This window comes from Tiliqua scincoides, chromosome 15 (assembly GCF_035046505.1).
Source record: "Tiliqua scincoides isolate rTilSci1 chromosome 15, rTilSci1.hap2, whole genome shotgun sequence".
Taxonomy (NCBI): domain Eukaryota; kingdom Metazoa; phylum Chordata; class Lepidosauria; order Squamata; family Scincidae; genus Tiliqua; species Tiliqua scincoides.
In genome coordinates, this window is record NC_089835.1 from 5,495,666 (window position 1) to 5,513,348 (window position 17,683).

Consider the following 17,683-nt stretch of genomic DNA (forward strand, 5'->3'; position numbering starts at 1 on the left):
AGGCGCTGTCTGCCCCCAGCACTGGGCTTCAGGTCTGTAGCCTCTGCACGTGGAGGTTCCGTTTACCTCATTTGTGGGGAGTAAGGACGATCTCTGGGGGGCAGGTAGGGCCCTCTCAGGAAGTTGGGGGCAAAGGTTTCATTACTTACTTGCTGTTCCCAACAGGTGGTTGACGCCCAACCAACACGCAGGCAGGAGGGTGAGACGTTTTGGGGGTGGACTTATTTGCAAGGCTGTTGTGGCTCTTGGCAGTGGGCCACGGCGGGGCACCCAGGCAGCTTCCACCAAGCGGCTTCTCCTTCCTGCTTTCTTTCGCCCGCTCCGTTCCTCAAGGACGAGCAGCGAGTGGACAGAGGTGGGGCTGGTCCGCCTCTGCCTGAGCGCCTCAGCCGGCCTTTCAGGTGGGCCGCCCCAGGAACACAAAATGCAGTTGCCTGCATGAGCGTCAACGGAGAGGGAAGCCTTGGCCCCGTGCGCGTGTGCAAGTGCAGCGATTCCTAGACCTGCTGGGCTCTCCTGCTCTGCGGCCCGCGTGAGGCAGAAGCCTTTCCACCCCCAGAAACATGCAACTTGCCGCCCGTTGGCGAAAGCACAGTGTGGCTTTTGGTTGACTCCAGAGCAGGCCTCCGGGTTGGGTTGGCTTGAGGGAGATGGACTTGGGGGCAACCTGGGCACCGGCTTCTTGGCAAGGCCGGCTTTTGGCCCAGTCTCTCCCACCCCTGTGCAGGATGAGAACTGGAGGTGGGGATTCGGCTCCCCAGGGCCTGTGTCTCTGTCGGGTTGAAGCGGTGATGTTCCCACACCAGTTCCCAGAGCCTGGCGGAGAGGAGGTGGCGGCGGGGCCCTGTGTTGGCGTGGCAGGTCTGGTGCGGCACGTGTGCCGGGCGGGTGAGCCTTCCCGTGAGCCCCTGCGCCTTGCGTCCTTCCAAGGGGCCAATGGCCGCCGGGACTGCTGTGTTGGTGGCTCCAGATTGGCCGTCTGTCTGGAAACCAGGCTGCTGTTTGGATTCAGAGGGCGGGGAGATGGCTGTGGCATGGGGGGGCGCGCTGGTGCCAGGGAGGCCCGCCTCTGACTCACGGAGACAGGCAGGCAACGCCCTTCGCTCCAGCAGGATGTGTTGATTTCGAGGCTTGGGACTGCGGGCTGCCTCTTGGCGACCCCTGCTGCTGCCCCCACCTGCGTGGGGCTTGAAAGCAAGGGGGGGATCCTCTTGCCCCTCCTGTTGTGTTCCCTCTGGTACATTTTTTTGGGGGGCGCTGGGTGTTGCTAGAACATGGCGTTTGTCCAACACTACTCTGCCTCCCCAGGAGCCTGAACAGACCTGCCCAAGGTTGCCCCTGTGCATTGTGGGGAAACCCCAGCTCCTTCTCTTGCTCCATCTTCCGTTGTGGGTCTTTGTGTTCCAGTCCCGCCCCTTCATTTTCACGCCAGAAACAGAGTATTTTATCCTGGTTTTCCCTTTGATTGTGGCAAGACTGGCAACCATCGAACTCCCTTTCTGGGATGGAACAGCGAAGCAAAGGCCGTAACTTCTTGCCGGGGCAGTGCCCCCTGGCTGGCAGCCGAGTGGAGCGGGATTCGAACCAGGGCTCCTGAGCCGCCTCAGAGGTTTCCAGGGCCTCCACATCTTGAGTCCAAGGACCTGAAGCGACCACTGTGAGGCTCAGCGCTCTGGACCTGGGCCTTCCCCTGTCCGGCTCCCTCCTGCAATCCCAGCCCATGCGTGTGCCGGTTTGGTTCTGCTCCAGGCTGGCTTTGGGTGAGGAGGAGGAAGCTGGGAAAACCCCCTTCCATTCTGGGCCTCCTTCTTTTTGCCCCTGTCACCACGCTTGTCTCTGCAGTGGGGGCTCCCCTGGTGGCCTTCCATAAATAAACTGGGAGCGCTCCTTGTTCCCACACCAGCATTCGCTGCCCCAACCCTGCCCTACCCACTGAACCACACTGCTGTATGCACACAGTCTTCCACGTGCTCTGCACTCACCTCTCCTCTGTTGGCTTCTGGATCGCTGCACTTTCAGAAACTGGCCATAACCGATCCTTTTTTTAAAGAGAAGCAAGACCAGAAGCCCCACTTGTTGGTGTAGTGAGTGTTGCACACACACATAAGAACGTAAGAACAGCCCCACTGGATCAGGCCATAAGCCCATCTAGTCCGGCTTCCACTGGGCATGTGTGTGTGTGTGTGCCAAGTCCCTGAGTGCCACTCCTCTTCTGTGCGTGAACCCGCTAGCCGGGCGCATTTCAAGTTGTTTCCCAACTCTGTCCCAGGCACACTTGCGAGTTGGAATGAGCAGCAGCTGAAAACAGGGAGATGTCAGGGGAGGAATGTGGGGGCGCTTGGAGCACATACAGCACCCGGTGCCCTCCTGGTCTGTGCCCGTCCCAGGCCCCCAAAAGGCTGCTGGGCCTTCCTGCGGTGGGGCCTCCTGGCTCTAATTGGATCCTGATGCCGCTCTCCTTCCCCGAGATCCAGAGCCAGGGATCCGGGAACAGCCAGTTCCCTGCCGAGGAGGGCCTGCCAGGCTGCACATCCTGGTTGGGGAAGGGGGACGAAGGGGGCCAGGGCTTCGGGTGCCCCTTTGTCGTTCCTGGCAGCGTCCTGGGGTTGTTTTTTGTTTTTTTTTGCTTGAACTAGAATAATGTTATCAGGAATCTTCCTTGTTCTGCTCAGCCGAATTTGACCCGGCCTCTTGTGAAAGGGTAACCCAAACATCGGAGACCTTGGCCGGGACTGACAAGTCTCTTATCTGGACTCTGTCACTCCAGGCTGGCCTTCAAGGGGTTTTTGGGGGGTTGGGGGAAGGAAGCATACTGGGACCAGCAGCCCTCCCTTTGGCGCTCCTGGGGGGCTTGTTTCAACTCTCAGTCGTTTGCGAACCCGGAGCTGAAGTGCCTGTGTGTGTTTTTGTGCTGACTGTGTATGCCTTTCCCGCTGGGAGAAGCTTCTCTCCAGCCCCTCGGAGCCGGGAGAGCCTCCTTTTTCCTGAAACACTCTGGGCAGTCTGAACCTGCTTCTTGTGGGCTCCCTTTCTTCATCTTTGTCTGTGTCCTGGAATAAACCACAGTGCCAGTGAGAGGTTGCGATTTGCCGTGGTGTTTTTGGGGCCCCCCTGCCCAAAGAGGCCCCCGTTTGCAAGGCTTCGAGCGTTTGTTGCTGCTGTGTGATGCTTGCAAGCGTTCAGTGGGTATCTTGTGGATGCCTGCAGGAGCTACACAAGTGTTGGGACTTCTGTGTGCCTGGAGGCTACTGTCACACTCTGTCTGTCCGTCACCCACTACCCAGAATGACCTGGCGCAAAACCTTTGGGCACTCTGTGTTTGGAAGAGGCGGGGTGTGTCTACGAGCAGCTCCCCGCCACCGGATCCGCTTTGGCCTTGCTGGTTCTCCTCGAGAAGGGAGGCCCCCCTTGTCCTGGGTCGTGTCTGCACTCTGTGCTGGGCTTTGTGACTGCAGCCTGATGCGGCCACCTGTGTCGACTGGATGGGTCTCATGCCTTGGTTCCTCCCCGCCTCTTTGCCTGACATGGGGGGGCAGCCTGTGACTTGTGAGGGCGCATGTGCCACTTGGCCAGACTCCCACTACCTGCACACTCACTGCTGCTTGTCATGGCGTCAGCTGTTCCTTGGCTGGTGGGGCTCTTCTGCTGTGGGGGCTTTGGGCAGCTGGGGGAGAGAGAAGTGAACAGGAATGGGCCTGTTGGACGAGGGGGGCGGGGAGGGGGGCTACTCGGCCTCCATTGCTCAACAGATGTTGGGGACAGCCTGGTGGAATGTCACTTCTAACGAATGTCGGAGCCCCCTGTGTCCAGCACCCCACTTGCAAGGGACAGCTGCCTCTGTCACGCCCAGAAGCAGGAGGTGGAGGGCCCGTCCTGGAGTGCGTTGGCACCTGGAGGTGGACTGCTCTGTCCCTGCAGATTCCCTTGTTGCCCCTTAACTAAGGCGTGGCTCTGGGGATTCAGAACGCGCAGTGGGAATGGGGTGACCTGGGGAAGAACGAGGCGGGATCCTCTTCCCCCTCTGCCTGCACTTTTTGGGAAGGCAACAAAACAAGAGAGGTGGGTTGTTTCCTCGTTGCAACTCTTGTGCTGTCCCCCCCCCATTTTTCTGCCGTTAGTGGCAGTTTTACAGGAATTCCCGCAGTCCTCCTGAACCCCCCCCCAGCATGGAGCAAGCGCCCTGCCACCCCACAGAGACGGCTTTTGTGCCTTGCCTTGGTCTGAAACAGCCAGTCCGGGGCTCTGGCCAGGTCCTCAGCTCTGGGTCTGCCTGGATGTCCCCCCCCCTAGAAGAAGAAGTTCAGAGTTTGGCAGCGGAGGTGTTGTGTTGTGTGCCTGCCGAGTCAGCAGCGCGCCAGCGTTCCTGCCTTTGTGCAAACAGCCCGGCTTGGCAGCAGCCGTGGCAATGAATGCCCTTTCCCTCGGGCGGGACCACGTCTAGTGCTGCAGCGGAGCCACAAAGGGACCAGATTACCGGGGTGTGGAGGCAGAGCTTGGAATCTGGAAGTCAGGGAGCTGGGGGGGGCCAGGCCCAAGACCGCTGGCACCTGAAGTGGACTGCCAAGTGCCGCCCCCCCTTGACCCGGCCTCTCTGGATCCTGTACGGCGCGCAGAGACCCCGGGGGGGGGAGGTGAGCCTTGGGGCCCACCGAGAGCCCCCTGCAGCTTTTTGGCCGCCTGCTTCCTTGCACAGTTGCTGTTCCTTCTGTGCCTTCAGTGGGCGCATTGTGTGAGCGGCAGACAACTGGCTGGCAGGCGGGCGGGCGGGCGGGTGGCTTGCCGGAGGACATTTGGGCCAGTTGCCTGCAGCAACTGCGGCTGCCCAGGCTCGGGTTATGCAGGCTTGCAGGCAGAGGCGCACTGATCCGGAGCGTGTCCCGTTGAATGTGGTGGGCCTGCCTCTCGGAAGGCGAAGCAGGTTGGGGAGCCCTTGTGACTTGGGGGGGCTGGAGCTGTGCTGGCCACTCACCTGGGGAAGGAGAACTCGTTGCTCAGTGGGCTTACTTCTGAGAAAGGTAAATTACGTAGTTTTCAAACTTCTCCACCCGTAGAGAGCAACGTGTTGTCATCGCTGTTGTGCCCCCCGATTCTGAATCTGGCCCCCCACTCTGAGACTGGCACTAGTTCCCTCTCCCCAAGTCCTTGAGGAAAGGACCAGCTCTGGAACGTCTCGGTCAAAGTCGTCTTGGTCAAAGCCCCGGGTCAGAGTCCCTCCAGCGGAGGGCTCCTTGCTTTAGGTGCCAGGGGTGACAGCAGCATGCAGGTCTCTTGTGGGCGCTCCCGAGGCAGCATCTGGTGGGCCCCTGTGAGATGCAGGGAGCTGGACTGGATGGGCCTTTGGCCTGATCCAGCGGGGCTCTTCTGAGGCTCTTAGGCAGGGCTCGACTTTGGGGCCTCCTTTCCAAAGCAGCCTCGAGCGCCTTCAAGCCCTCGCCCACGTGTGGTTCCACGTGGCCCGTGCCGTGGAACGTCCTGTTCTGTTCCTTTGAAATGGGGCTCTTGGGATCTGGACGGAGGCATCACAAATGCCTTTCTGCGTTTCCTGGGGAAGCCCGCCGGTCTGGCACCCGTGTGCGGAAACAGAGGCACAGCGCCCTGGAGTGTCACTTAGTTCTTGAACCTCGAGTGCGCGACACCCTCTTCTACCCTTGATCTCTGGCTGAGAGAGAGGAGCAGCACATGCGATGCTCGCCCAGCTCACTCGTTGACAGCTGCTCGCTCCTGGCCTAGTGGGTGGCCTGCAGAAGCCCCCCGGGGTGTCCCCCGTCCAGGTTTGTGGAGTGGGGCTTGCTTGGAGGTGATCTGCAGGAGCAGAAGGCCCTTCCCCCTGCTGTCGCCAGATCTCTCCTTCAGCGTGGGATGAGCCAAGGCAGTTGCCAGGCTGGAAACAGGATCCCACACCAGCGCATGCCATGCCGGGGAGTGGCTCCTGCGTCAGGAAGATCAAGGGCCAGCAGCAAACGCCTCTGCGGCTCTCTTTTGTCTGCAACTGCTCCGTCTGCAGGGCTCCCGGTGTTCAGCCTCCACCAAATCCTGGTCTGGCACAGAAAACATACCTGTTGGTGCCCCCCCTCCCTGTGCCCGGCTGGGTGAAGTTCTGAGTGTGCATCTTGTTGATTGCTTTGGTGTGGTCTGGTTTTAGTTCCTTTGGGCTCTAAAGTCAGGCAGGCACCCGGCCAAGAGCCTCCATGTTCTTGTGTAGCGGCTGCCAGCCCTGGCTTTCATCTGCCATCTCTCGTCTCCTGCCCCTCCCTGCAGAAGTCTCCCAGCTTCCCCTGTGTCATGCAGAGGAAGACTGATGTGCCCCCCACCCCTCCCCCACCCTGCCTCCCTGCAAATAACTCTCCTGGGTATTTTTATCTGCAACCCAAATAATAGTAATAGGGCCTCCTTTGTTCTTCTGGGGCCTGCAGCAGCTGATCTATTCAAATGCGGGCAGAACAATCTCTCTCCCCCTCTGTTTTGGAGTCTGTTTTGGCTGCTGAAAGTGTGGGCTGGAAGGCCTGCCCGGGATGGGGGAGGAGGAGCAGCCCTGCCCCTTCTCCTGAGCCCCGCTGGAGGAAAGGGGACAGTTGGAAAGAGGGCTGCCTGCAGACCCGGCCTCGAGAGGGACCGTCCAGCCCACGCCTGGCTTCATAAGCACATCCGGAGAGCCCTGCTGGCACAGGGCCCGTGCAGTCCAGCTTCCTGCATCTCACAGCGGCCCACCTGACGCTGTCTCAGGGAGCGCCCAAGACCACAAGAGACCTGCATCCTGGTGCCACCCCTTTGGACCCGGCAGTCAGAGACAGCCCGCTTCTAGAGGCAGGAAGTTGCACGTGCCCGTCATCCTGGCTTGTCACCTGTGATGGACTTCACCTCCGTCAGTCTGCCCAAACCCCTTTTAAGGCATCTAGGCCAGAAGCCATCACCACGTCCTGTGGCAAGGAGTTCCACAGACTATTGGCATGCTGGGTGAAAAAAATATTTCCGTTAGTCTGTTCTCAGTCTTATTGGATGCCTCCTGGTTCTGGGGTGAAGCGAGAGCGAGTGAGCCGATTGCATGCACATCATTCCTGCCTGGTTGGCTGGATGTGACTAACTTGGCCCTGGTGAACAGCTCTTTCTCAGCCTGTGCTGAGCCCCCCTTCGTGATCCCTTTGGGGGGCAGGAATGACTCCCCCAGAGGCCTGCCCCAATCCCTGCCCCCCATCTGGCTCTCAGGTCTGACGAACTGGGGCTCCAGCTGTGGGCAGTTGTGGGCCCTCTTCTGAGATGGGGGTGAGCTGGTTGCTGCCTCTAGGCCTGTTGCAGGATGTGCCAGGGCTGTGTGGTGGCGATGCTTGGCAAGCAGGCAGGCTGGGCCAGGATATCCTGCATCCCTTCCCAGCCATGGAGGATGCTCTGGGGGTGGCGGAGGCAGCCGTGTGCGGGTGGGGCTGTGTGAAACGGGGCCAAGAGCCCAGGCGTGTGTGCTTGGGCTGTGGGCCATGTGAATTGTCAACAAGGCTGGCAGAGAGGCCCAGCTGTGTCGTTTCCGCCCTACCTCTGTGAGGGCGTCGAAAGTGTTCCCTGGTGAGCGGGAGGGGAAGCGGGTGTGTGCCAGACCTGGCCCCAGAGCCACACACCAGCCCGCCTGCGGGTGTGCTCTTTCTCCCCTCCCTAGAGGGTGATCCTGGGCATCCTGAAGGCCTCACGCTGGGGGGGGGGGTGCCTCAGGAAGGCCTCTGACTCTGATCAGCTGGGACCACTGGAGGAATTGGGCGGATGCTCTTCCCGTTTGGCGAGGCAGGGCGGGCAATTTGGGGACTCCTGTGGAGTATTTGGACTCCCATCTGGATGGGCTTCCCCGGGGCAGCGTTCTGTACTGCTGCCTCGCAGGCACTGACCCTGTCCCAGCACGCACAGCTCACTTTGGGTGTCCATTCCAGGACCCTCTGTGGGTACCAAATTCCACAGATGGTGAAATCTGTGGGGAGGTGGCGCATATTGTGTCGCGATGGGAGGTCCTCTGAGGCCCTCCAGCCACGGGCTTCGGATCCGCGTTGAGTGAAATGCCCCGTAAGGAGGGGCCGTTGCGCCTGCCTGCCAGCCTGTTCCCTCCACGCTCCAAGCCAGAGCCTGGGAGGCGCCAAGGCGCAGGACTCTCTGACGTCGTTGCAAGAGACAGTGTCGGCTGCGAGGGTGGTTGGGGGGAGGCTGCCCCGCCGGCCCAGGGGGCGCCCTGCAAGTGCTGTGGCTCAGCGGGGGTTCAGAGTCCCAGCAGCGCTCTTGTTGCAGCGCTCCGTGCAGCCCAGCGACTGCCTGTCCCCCTCGGGGGCTGGTCTGGGCAGTGCAGCCTGCCTGGCCTCTGTGGGCGAAGCTGATCTCCCTGCTGGAAGGAACGGCCTTGTGCCAGGGCTTTGGGGGGCCTCCAGCTTGGAAAGCAGAAGCCTCGCGCTGGCCGGGGTGTGTGTGTGTGTGTGTGTGTGTGGAGGTGGTGGGAAGAGTTTGCCTCCACCTGGTGAGGGCGGCTCACCGCTTCCTGCTGCTGATCTCTGCTGCGGGTTGTCGGAGCCTTTTGAACTCTGAGACGGCAGTGCAGGCAGCCCTTGTCGCCTTGCGCTGCGATGCACGGCCTGCTTGTGGGGCAAGGGCGGCCCTGCAAGGGGGCCTCGGGGGCTGCCGTCGCAGCAGTGCGCTGCAGAGAAGCAGCAGGAGAGACCGAGCGGAGCGGGCCGCTGGCCTCAGCGGAAAGGAATGCGCAGCGGCTTCCCACTCAGCGGTGTGCTGGCGAGGCCTCCGTGGTGGGGTTTGCTGGCACTGAGTCACTCCGAGGAGGACGGTCTATTCTTCCCCTCAGTCTTTCAGCCTGGAAACTGGGGACGGAGTAAACTGCACGCAGAGAGGCTTCCAACGGGGCCGTCCAGAAGATGTTTCCTTCCCCCTCCTTTCAAAATGGTTTTCACAAACCCCCCAGCAAGCCTCCTGCGTGTCTTCTGGACGGCTCCCCCCCCCCGTGTGAACAGTCCTGGCAGGGGGAGGCTTTGCCTCCCCTCCCCCGATGGCGTCACCCAGCCGGCCCCAGGCCTGTTTCCTCTCGAGTGCCTCCCTCCCTGCGTGGCTCCACGTGAGCCCCGTTGCCAGGGCCCTCTTGGCCCAAACAGTAGCAAATACTGCAGCCTCCTCCGCGGCCTTGGGCAGAGCGGCTGGGATGACTCAGGACCGAGCGTCGTCCCGGCCCAGCCTCTGCCACCGGCCGCTTTCTCTTCCGCCTGCCGTGCAATGTTGGCTGTCCGGTTTCCTGCTTTGATAAACTGAACATCTCCTCTGTCCAGGGCTGGTGGGAGGGAGAAGAGTTGCAGGTGACGGAGAACCACAGATGCTTTTGACTGGGGGGGGAGTGTTTGGGGAGAAGGCCAGCCCCACCCCTACACGGGTGGCATTGCTCCAGTCCTGGGCGGTGCCCGGAAGCGCTGCTAGAACCTGGCCGGTCTCCTTCCCGTTCTGGCCGCCTTCGTGACTGAGCCGGTCTCTTTGCAGGTGTGATGTTGGAAACCAGGAATGGAAATGGGGGTGCCAGTAGCCGGAGAGGAGCCCAGGCCGGTGTGTCTCAACTCAGACAGTTGCAAGGCAGACTGTGATATTGCCGTGTTGGGAGAGCCATGTGTGGCTTGGCCACTTACTGCAATATCTGCTGAGAACCTAAGAGCCTTGCTGGACCAGGCCAGAGGGGCCCCCTGGACCTCCCGGCATCTGGCTTCCCCCAGTGGCCCCCAGCTGTCCCCCCCAGTCCTCGTGGTTAGCAGTCAGTGACATTCTCCTCCTCCATGAATTAGCCTCTTCCCTCTTAAAGACATCTAGACCGAGGATTGTATGCAAACTCTCATAAGAACATAAGAACAGCCCCACTGGATCAGGCCACAGGCCCACCTAGTCCAGCTTCCTGTATCTCACAGCGGCCCACCAAATGCCCCAGGGAGCACACAAGATAACAATAAGACCTGCAAGGCCTCCTGGGAATTGTAGTTAAGAACATAAGAACAGCCCCACTGGATCAGGCCAGAGGCCCATCTAGTCCAGCTTCCTGTATCTCACAGCGGCCCACCAAATGCCCCAGGGAGCACACCAGATAACAAGAGACCTCATCCTGGTGCCCTCCCTTGTTGGCTGAACATAAGAACATCAGAAGAGCCCCACTGGATCAGGCCACAGGCCCTTCTAGTCCAGCTTCCTGTACCTCACAGCAGCCCACCAAATGGTTGGCAACTTCAGTCTCGAAAGACTATGGTATAAGCCTACAGCACCCAGTATTCCCAGGCGGTCTCCCATCCAAGTACTAACCAGGCCTGACCCTGCTTAGCTTCTGAGATCAGACGAGATCGGGCATGTGCAGGGTAACAGTTGCTGCCAAATGCCCCAGGGTGCACACAAGACAACAAGAGACCTCATCCTGGTGCCCTCCCTTGTTGGCTGAACATAAGAACATCAGAAGAGCCCCAATGGATCAGGCCACAGGCCCATCTAGTCCAGCTTCCTGTATCTCACAGTGGCCCACCAGATGCCCCAGGGAGCACACCAGACAACAAGAGGCCTCGTCCTGGTGCCCTCCCTTGCATCTGGCATTCTGACATAGCCCATCTCGTATGAAGCCTTTCCACGTGTTCTGAATTTCCACACAGTAGGAAGTGCCTGCCAGTGTGGACCACGTCAAGGCAGATCGGATTTAAATTAGTCCAACTTTCCTAGAAAGCAGGATAAGTCCTGAGAAAGCTGCTTCCCCAAAAGAGTCTAATTTGCTTCTAGAACGAGGCAGTGTTGGGCTCCGAGGGGCTCCACAGTGAGCAAGACCGGGTCGCAGCAAGCAAGGCACCCATAGCAGGGTGCCCCATGAGAGAGAGGCCCACAGCCTGCACCCTCATGGTCTCTGCTGCAGTCGTGCACCTGAGAGCGGCTTGAGGGACGTGCAAATGTTTCAGTGCAGCCGCTCAGCGGTTTTGCCTTCCAGGCAGCGGCTAGCAGGGGTTTGCCTGGCAGAGTGTCTGCAGTCCACCTGGGGTGTGCTTGATTTTGTGCCAGCCCTGCTAAACCTCCGCTGGGCACGGGGCAAATCTCTGAAACTGCAGAATCCAAAATAGAAACCTGTCTCTTTTCTTCCCCTCTGCCAGCTGCATCATGCTGGGCAAAGAGTGGCTGCGGTCTGCACCGGGGAGGTTCTGCTTCCTTTGCGCAAGTTTCGTGGGGAATCCCAAGTCTGATGTGGCCACGAAAAAGAGAACTCCCCGTCGGGCCAGAAACAGAACTGGTGGCTGAGGCTTTCTTGCTTTGGAGAACTCGCCCCGCCAAGGCTGCAGCCTTGCTTGTGTTCTGGGACTGTGGGAGCAGGTGGGAAAGAAGCCCACTGAACCTTGAGGACTAGGAACGCCCTCTGCCCTCGCCAAGTGCTGCCTGGGGTTTTCTGGCCAGACAGATGAGTCACGGGAGCCCTGCTCTGGTAAAGCAGATTCCCAGGCCCTGAGTGGAATCCTGTTGGACGAGATCTGCCCTTCTGACAGTGCTGTCCTCTGAACTCTCTGCCTTTTAAAGCCAAACCCTGAACAAGGCAGGCAGCGAACATTCCCCTCTGTTGCTGCTCCTGCCGTCTTGCCTGGGACACTCACCTGGGCCGCGGTTTGGGGCAGGTGAGGAGAGAAGGAAGCTGCAGGTCGGTGGTGGAAAACGGCTTGCTGGGCTGCAGAGTCGCTTGTTTTACGTTCACCTTCATTAATAGTGTCCTTAACTTTCCTTCGGAGCTTAAGGGCAAAGACCTTCCAAGACAACTGAAAAGGCCCAGCACTGAGTTAACCAATTACATATCATAGTTCATAGTCTGTCAACAGAATGAGATATTAAAACACACACACACACACTGTGCAGATCCAAGGCATTTGACAGGCACACCAGGCAGCAAATTAACCTCCAGTGGTCCGTCTTGCCCCTCCCTTCCCTTCACAGTGCCTGCCTTCTTTAGTGCTCTGTGCGCTTCCACCCACTCTTATGCCTGCCTCACTCCTTCACGTGCCTTTTAACCAAAAGTAAAATTGGTTGTAAGCAGGCGGTGAGTGTGGGACGCCCCGGTTTCCAGCCATTTGCTGCTGTGCGCAGCCAGCTTTGGCCGCAAACGTACAGAGAGCGAGTTTCCGCCGAGCTCGATTCGGGTGGGCAGAGAGTGGGGCTTGGCCAAGTGCACGGAGTGGGCTTCCACGTGCCCCCCTCGGTTGTCCTTGCGGCACTGCGTTTTGTGTGCTTTGGTGACATGGTTGTGCTTTGCCTCTTTTCCTGCCGCTGTTGGGAGGAGCCTGGTCTTTTGGGGCCAGCGGTCCAGCTCGGCCTGGCATCTCGCCTCCTGGCTCCTTGACCAGAGCCTCACTGCTCGGACTGCTCCCTGTGGCAAGGCGCTGTTTGGGATTTCTGCCGCCCTCAGGGCTGTGTGCGACTGGTTTGCTTCAGGTGCCTTTTTGTGGCTGTGTTGTTGAGGGTCAGCAACGTCTGTCTCACCTGAGGAAAGTTCCCACGTTCATACCATGCCTCTCCAGTTTAAATGGCTAGAGGGGCTGGGAGGGACCCTGGAGTGCCGCTGCCCATCGAACCGGCCGCTCTGCGCAAGGCAGACCCCCGGTCAGGAGCTTCATCCGTTCCCTGCTGTTTCTTCTGCGGATCTTTTCCTTCTTTCCTTCCCCCCCCCTGCCAGCAGCAGCAGCTGGTCTGCTTCCTGGCTGCCGCGTCTGTCTTGGTTGCGTTCCTGGTTTTCCTTTTGTGCTGGTAATGGAAACTTGGAACTGAGCAACTGTGGACGTTGGCTTCTTTCTTTCCCGGCCTCGGCTGTATTTATAGCTCCCTCCCTCCCTCCCTCCCTTCATCCTTCCAAACAAAAAGGTCTTGGAGGCTGGATTTTCTCTGCTGGTTCAACGCGATCCTTTCCAGAGAACACTTCTGGTGTGTCCTGTGCGGATCAGCCATCCGGCTGTTTTGTATCTGTGTCTGTCCACCTGTCCCCGCTGTTGTAAGACCCGCCCTTTGCAGCGGGCTGGGGGGGTCTGTGCGTGCTTCTCCTACCTGTCAGGGGAGCCGTCCCCACTTCAGGTCCTCTTTGAAAGGCCTGTGAATGGCCCTCTCCAGCTTGGTCCAGTCTTCTCGTTGGTCTCTCTTGCTGCCCTGCCCTCCCTGACCACTCGCTCCTCTGGCTCTGGTTTTGTAGCCTGTGCGTCAAGTGCCTTGTGTGTAGCTCAGCCCTTGTGCTTTCCACAGCTCTGCTGACACCCACAAGTCTGTGCGTGGGGGGAGGGGGGATGAAGAACCACAGACATTCACTAGCCCAAAACTACCTTGAAGTTTCATGCTGGGCCTCCTTGCTTCAGCCCCCTACCTGTGGGGCTGCTTCCAGGAGACAGAGAAGCTCCAGCTTTGGCAGTGTCGCTGTGCAAGGCTCCACTGCATCCTCTAGTCTGAATTTCAAAAGTGTTCTTGAACCACTGTGGGGACCTGCTGCCCAAGGTTTGCAGTGCATGTCTGTGTCCCCTCAGTCTGCCCCAGGGCAGCCTGTGTGTTCCATCCCCATTTACTCTGCTCTGTGTGTGGGTGAGAGAGAGCCACAAAAAACACATGCTGGAGACCCAGATGTGCGAGAGAACGTGGCAGATTCTGCCTGTGCGTTTGCACACCCCCCTCTCTCCCTCGAAACAAGAGGCTTCTTAAGATCCTAGCCCTAACCTGTATAATAACAGAACTTGGGGTTACTCAGTCAACTGACAGGCAGCAAATGCTGCTCCAGTTCGTGGCCCCAGAAGTGGAGTGTGGCGCGTTCTACTCCCAGTCGTGGCGATGGCCGCCAGCCCTTGACCGGAAAGGCTCTTGTGTGCCTGGTCAATCGCATCGTTCCGATCCCCTTTATTTCCTCTGCTTTTGGTGCAATGGAAGATGCGGCCTCAGAGGTGATCCAGACTGATGGGGTCCAGACTGATGGGGGCATCTCTGTTCTTCTTGTGTTCCAGGAATGCCAAGAAGGAGGGCGACCTGCTGAGCGCCCAGGCCCGCCTGAAGGATGTTGAGGCCTTGCTGAACTCCAAGGAGGCTGCCCTCACCACTGCCCTGAGTGAGAAGCGGAACCTGGAAAATGAAGTCCGAGATCTCCGTGCCCAGCTGCTCAAGGTGGGCTCCTTTCTCGTGTCCCACCAGCCACTTTCGTTCACAGCGTCCGGGAGCCCAGGGCGCCCCACGGGAGACGGACCCTGCCCGGTTCCTGGGGCTCTGTCTGAGATGGGGAGCCCTTGGGTCGTCTGGGCACAGGAAATACTTTCTTCACTGGGTATTGGCTGATGCAGTTAAACTTGCACAGAAACAGGATACAACTTGGACCGTGAAATGAGGCGTGTGGGTGACTCCCAGCAGCCGCCATCTTGGAGAAGAGCCATTCTCATATGTTTGGGGGAAGACGGGGCGAGGCCTCTCCTAGAGGGCGTCTCCAACAACGTACAAATCAGGCCCTGTTAGGTGGATCTTTTGGGAGGTGAAAGTTCCCTGCAGGGTTTGGACCCAAAGTGTGTAGCATTCTGGTCTTCAACAGCTTCCAGGCAGGTGTCTCCGGACCATGACTTGTGCCTCCTGCTCCCTGCCTGGCCTTGCAGTCTGGCTGCAAATACCCAAACCCCAGATGAAGCAGACGTGTTTGGGGCCCTCGCCGAAAAGCCTTGAGGGAGGGGGTCGCTCTTAATTCCCCCAGAGCTCTAGCATGTGGGAAATGTCTCTCTGTGACATAAGCATCTTGCAGAGTCCCCAGATGGTCTCTGAGTCCATAACTGGGGCCTGGTGGCTGAGCAGGCCTCTCTCGCTCCAAGCAGAGGGAGAACAGCTGTCCCTGTCCACCCCGGCACTGGCATCCTGTGATGTTCCTGCCCGCCCGCCACCCACCAGTCTCCTGCAGGCTGAATTCCTTGGGTTGTTAGGAAATCCGTCCTCTGAAGAAGCCACCCGGGGCCAGTAGGGGGCAGCAGAAGCCACAACTTCAGGAAAGTAGGCAGCTCTTAAATTCCAGGATAACTCTTGTGCCCAAAAGCCTGGGGTAGGATCCTGCGCGGTGGAGGCCGCTGTGCCGCACTGCGCCCCCAGGTGGCAGAAACGCTCCCTGCGCACAGACGAGAGCGAGCGCGCTTAGGGCGACCTGCAGTTAGTTCCCAGGAGGGCTGAGCTGCACCCTTTGTTCTTGCACGTGTGGAGGGAGGGCGTAGAGATCAGGCAGGGGATTTTCGGGGGAACCGCGTGATGGGGACGGCTGGAGGTCCTGCTGACGGGTGCCCCCCCTCCGCCACTGACGTGCCCCCCTCTGCCCCCACCAGCTGGAAGCGGCCCTGGCCGAGGCCAAGAAGCAGCTCCAGGATGAGATGCTCCGGCGAGTCGATGCCGAGAACCGACTGCAGACCCTCCGGGAGGAGCTGGAGTTCCAGAAGAACATCTACGGGGAGGTGAGTCGGGGTGCGACACGTGGCGCTCGTCCCCTGCTGCTGGGGCAGCCTCCCCGATCCACGGACACGCCGGGGGCTGCAGGCCGCATGTGCAGAGGGGCAGAGGTGCCCGGGGTGAGCAGGCGGGTGAAGGGCTGGGGTGACGTCTCAGCAGGGCTGCGGTTGGCCTTCTGGCCAGCAGCAGAGCCTGTCAGTGCTCTGGCAGAAAACCTGTGCCTGCTGGTCGATGTGGGAGGGTGAATACGCTCCCAGTGTGGTGTGCAGGTGTGGGCAGAACAGCCCCTGTTGAGGGGTACTGGCCCTCTTTTGCAGCTGTCCGGGTGAGTCATCAGGTGCCCCCGACACACACACACACACACCCCCAAAGTGACTGTCTCCAGAGGGGCCCATCAGCCCTATAGCTCTAACTTAGCCTCGCACAGTGTTGTGTGTGAAAGGAAATCATGGGGACCCCCCCAGTGATCCTCGGTCCCCCTCCCTGCAGGAGCTCCGCGAGAGCAAGCGCCGCCACGAGACCCGCCTGGTGGAGATCGACAATGGGCGTCAGCGGGAGTTTGAGAACAAGCTGTCTGAGGCCCTGCAGGACCTGAGGAGCCAGCACGAGGCTCAGGTCAGGCTGTACAAGGAGGAGCTGGAGAAGACCTACAGCGCCAAGGTGACTGCGCAGAGCACGCCTCTCACTTGGGGGGGGGGCTTTCCAGTGGCTCAGGGCACCTTTGGTGGGGGAAAAGCCGCTTATTATTATGGCTACGTTTCAACCAAAAAGTCCACAAAGCAGCTTGGAAGGGAAATCAAGAGGCTTCCTGTTCCCAGACACACACCCCCCGCATTTGCAAGCAGCACATTTTCTTTCCTTTCCCAGCTGGAGAACGCCAAGCAGTCTGCCGAGAGGAACAGCAGCATGGCCGGGGCGGCCCACGAGGAGCTGCAGCAGACGCGCATCCGCATCGACAGCCTCTCGGCCCAGCTCAGCCAGCTGCAGAAGCAGGTATGGGGCTTTGCGCTGCTTTTGAGTTGCACAGCCGCCCCCCCCCAAACGGGAGTCTGCCAGCAGGGCGCACGCCTGTCCTGTGCCCCGGGATGTGCGCGAGGAGCGTCGATTCGAAGGCATCAGGAAGCTCTCCTTGGAGCCTTTCTGCCTTGCCTTCTGGGGAGAGAGAGGAGCAGCAGCAGGAGGGCGACGGACTTCCTGGCTGGCCTCTGTAACAGCTGCACCAAGGGAGAGGAGCCAGCGAGGGCTGAGACGGGCTCCGGCCCAGAACAGATGCTCACGGGGGAGGCGGTGGGCAGCACATGGCTGCCCAGCGATCACGCCTCTCGCTTTGGCCATTCTCTGCCGCGGGAGACCTGCCAGAACTCGGGCCGTGCCTCTGGAAGTGGTGCCGGTGCTCTTAGGAGGCCACCCTCACCTTTGCGGTTTCGCTCCCTTCCAGCTGTCCGCCAAGGAGGCCAAGCTGCGGGACCTGGAGGACGCCCTGGCCCGGGAGCGCGAGACCAGCCGCCGCATCCTGGGCGAGAAGGAGCGGGAGATGGCCGAGATGCGGGCCCGCATGCAGCAGCAGCTGGACGAGTACCAGGAGCTGCTGGACATCAAGCTGGCTCTGGACATGGAGATCAACGCCTACCGCAAGCTGCTGGAGGGCGAGGAGGAGAGGTGGGCCCGCCACTGGCCCCTTCTGGTTTCTTGCTCGGGGAGGGGGTTTCTGCTGGGAGCCCACAAGGCCACGCACGGCTTGAGTGGTGGGGCACCTGATGCTGGCCTGCGTTCTGTCTTCCAGCGGAAGAAGGGCGCGTACCTTAGTGTGGGTTTGCCCTTGTGTTGCTAGATGGGGACTGCTGGTGGGCAGACTGGGGGGGGGAGCAGAGACAACCTCTGCAGCCCCGACCCCTGTGTGGACCATGACCCGTCATATCCCCACTCCAGGCTGCGCCTCTCCCCGAGCCCTTCCTCCCAGAAGAGTGGCTCCCGAACAAGGATCTCGCACTCGTCCCAGCAAAGCTCGTCCAAGAAGCGGAAGCTGGAGGATGGGGAGAGCCGCACCAGCTTCTCCCACCATGCCCGCACCAGCGGCCGCGTGGCCGTGGAGGAGGTGGACCTGGAGGGGAAGTTCGTCCGTCTCAGGAACAAGTCCAACGAGGTGGGTTGCCTGGAGGGGCGGCGGGATCTGAGGAGCCGGGCTGTCGTGGTGGACCATCAGGGCTCCTCCAGGGGGGTCCAGGCTTTGCTC

At 60.1% G+C, this 17,683-nt stretch overlaps 1 protein-coding gene and 1 pseudogene across 1 annotated transcript in view; one reads left to right on the forward strand and one right to left on the reverse strand.

The window, feature by feature from the left end:
* Positions 1 to 17,683, forward strand: part of LMNA (lamin A/C) — a 35,773-nt gene that overhangs the window by 7,145 nt on the left and 10,945 nt on the right. Inside the window, exons 2-7 of the mRNA XM_066610426.1 lie at positions 13,989 to 14,145; positions 15,330 to 15,455; positions 15,940 to 16,110; positions 16,318 to 16,443; positions 16,889 to 17,109; positions 17,380 to 17,593. Of these exons, the coding sequence (XP_066466523.1) occupies positions 13,989 to 14,145; positions 15,330 to 15,455; positions 15,940 to 16,110; positions 16,318 to 16,443; positions 16,889 to 17,109; positions 17,380 to 17,593 (1,015 nt within the window). The remainder of the gene's footprint in view (positions 1 to 13,988; positions 14,146 to 15,329; positions 15,456 to 15,939; positions 16,111 to 16,317; positions 16,444 to 16,888; positions 17,110 to 17,379; positions 17,594 to 17,683) is intronic.
* On the reverse strand, positions 10,254 to 10,370 carry LOC136635387 (5S ribosomal RNA; annotated as a pseudogene).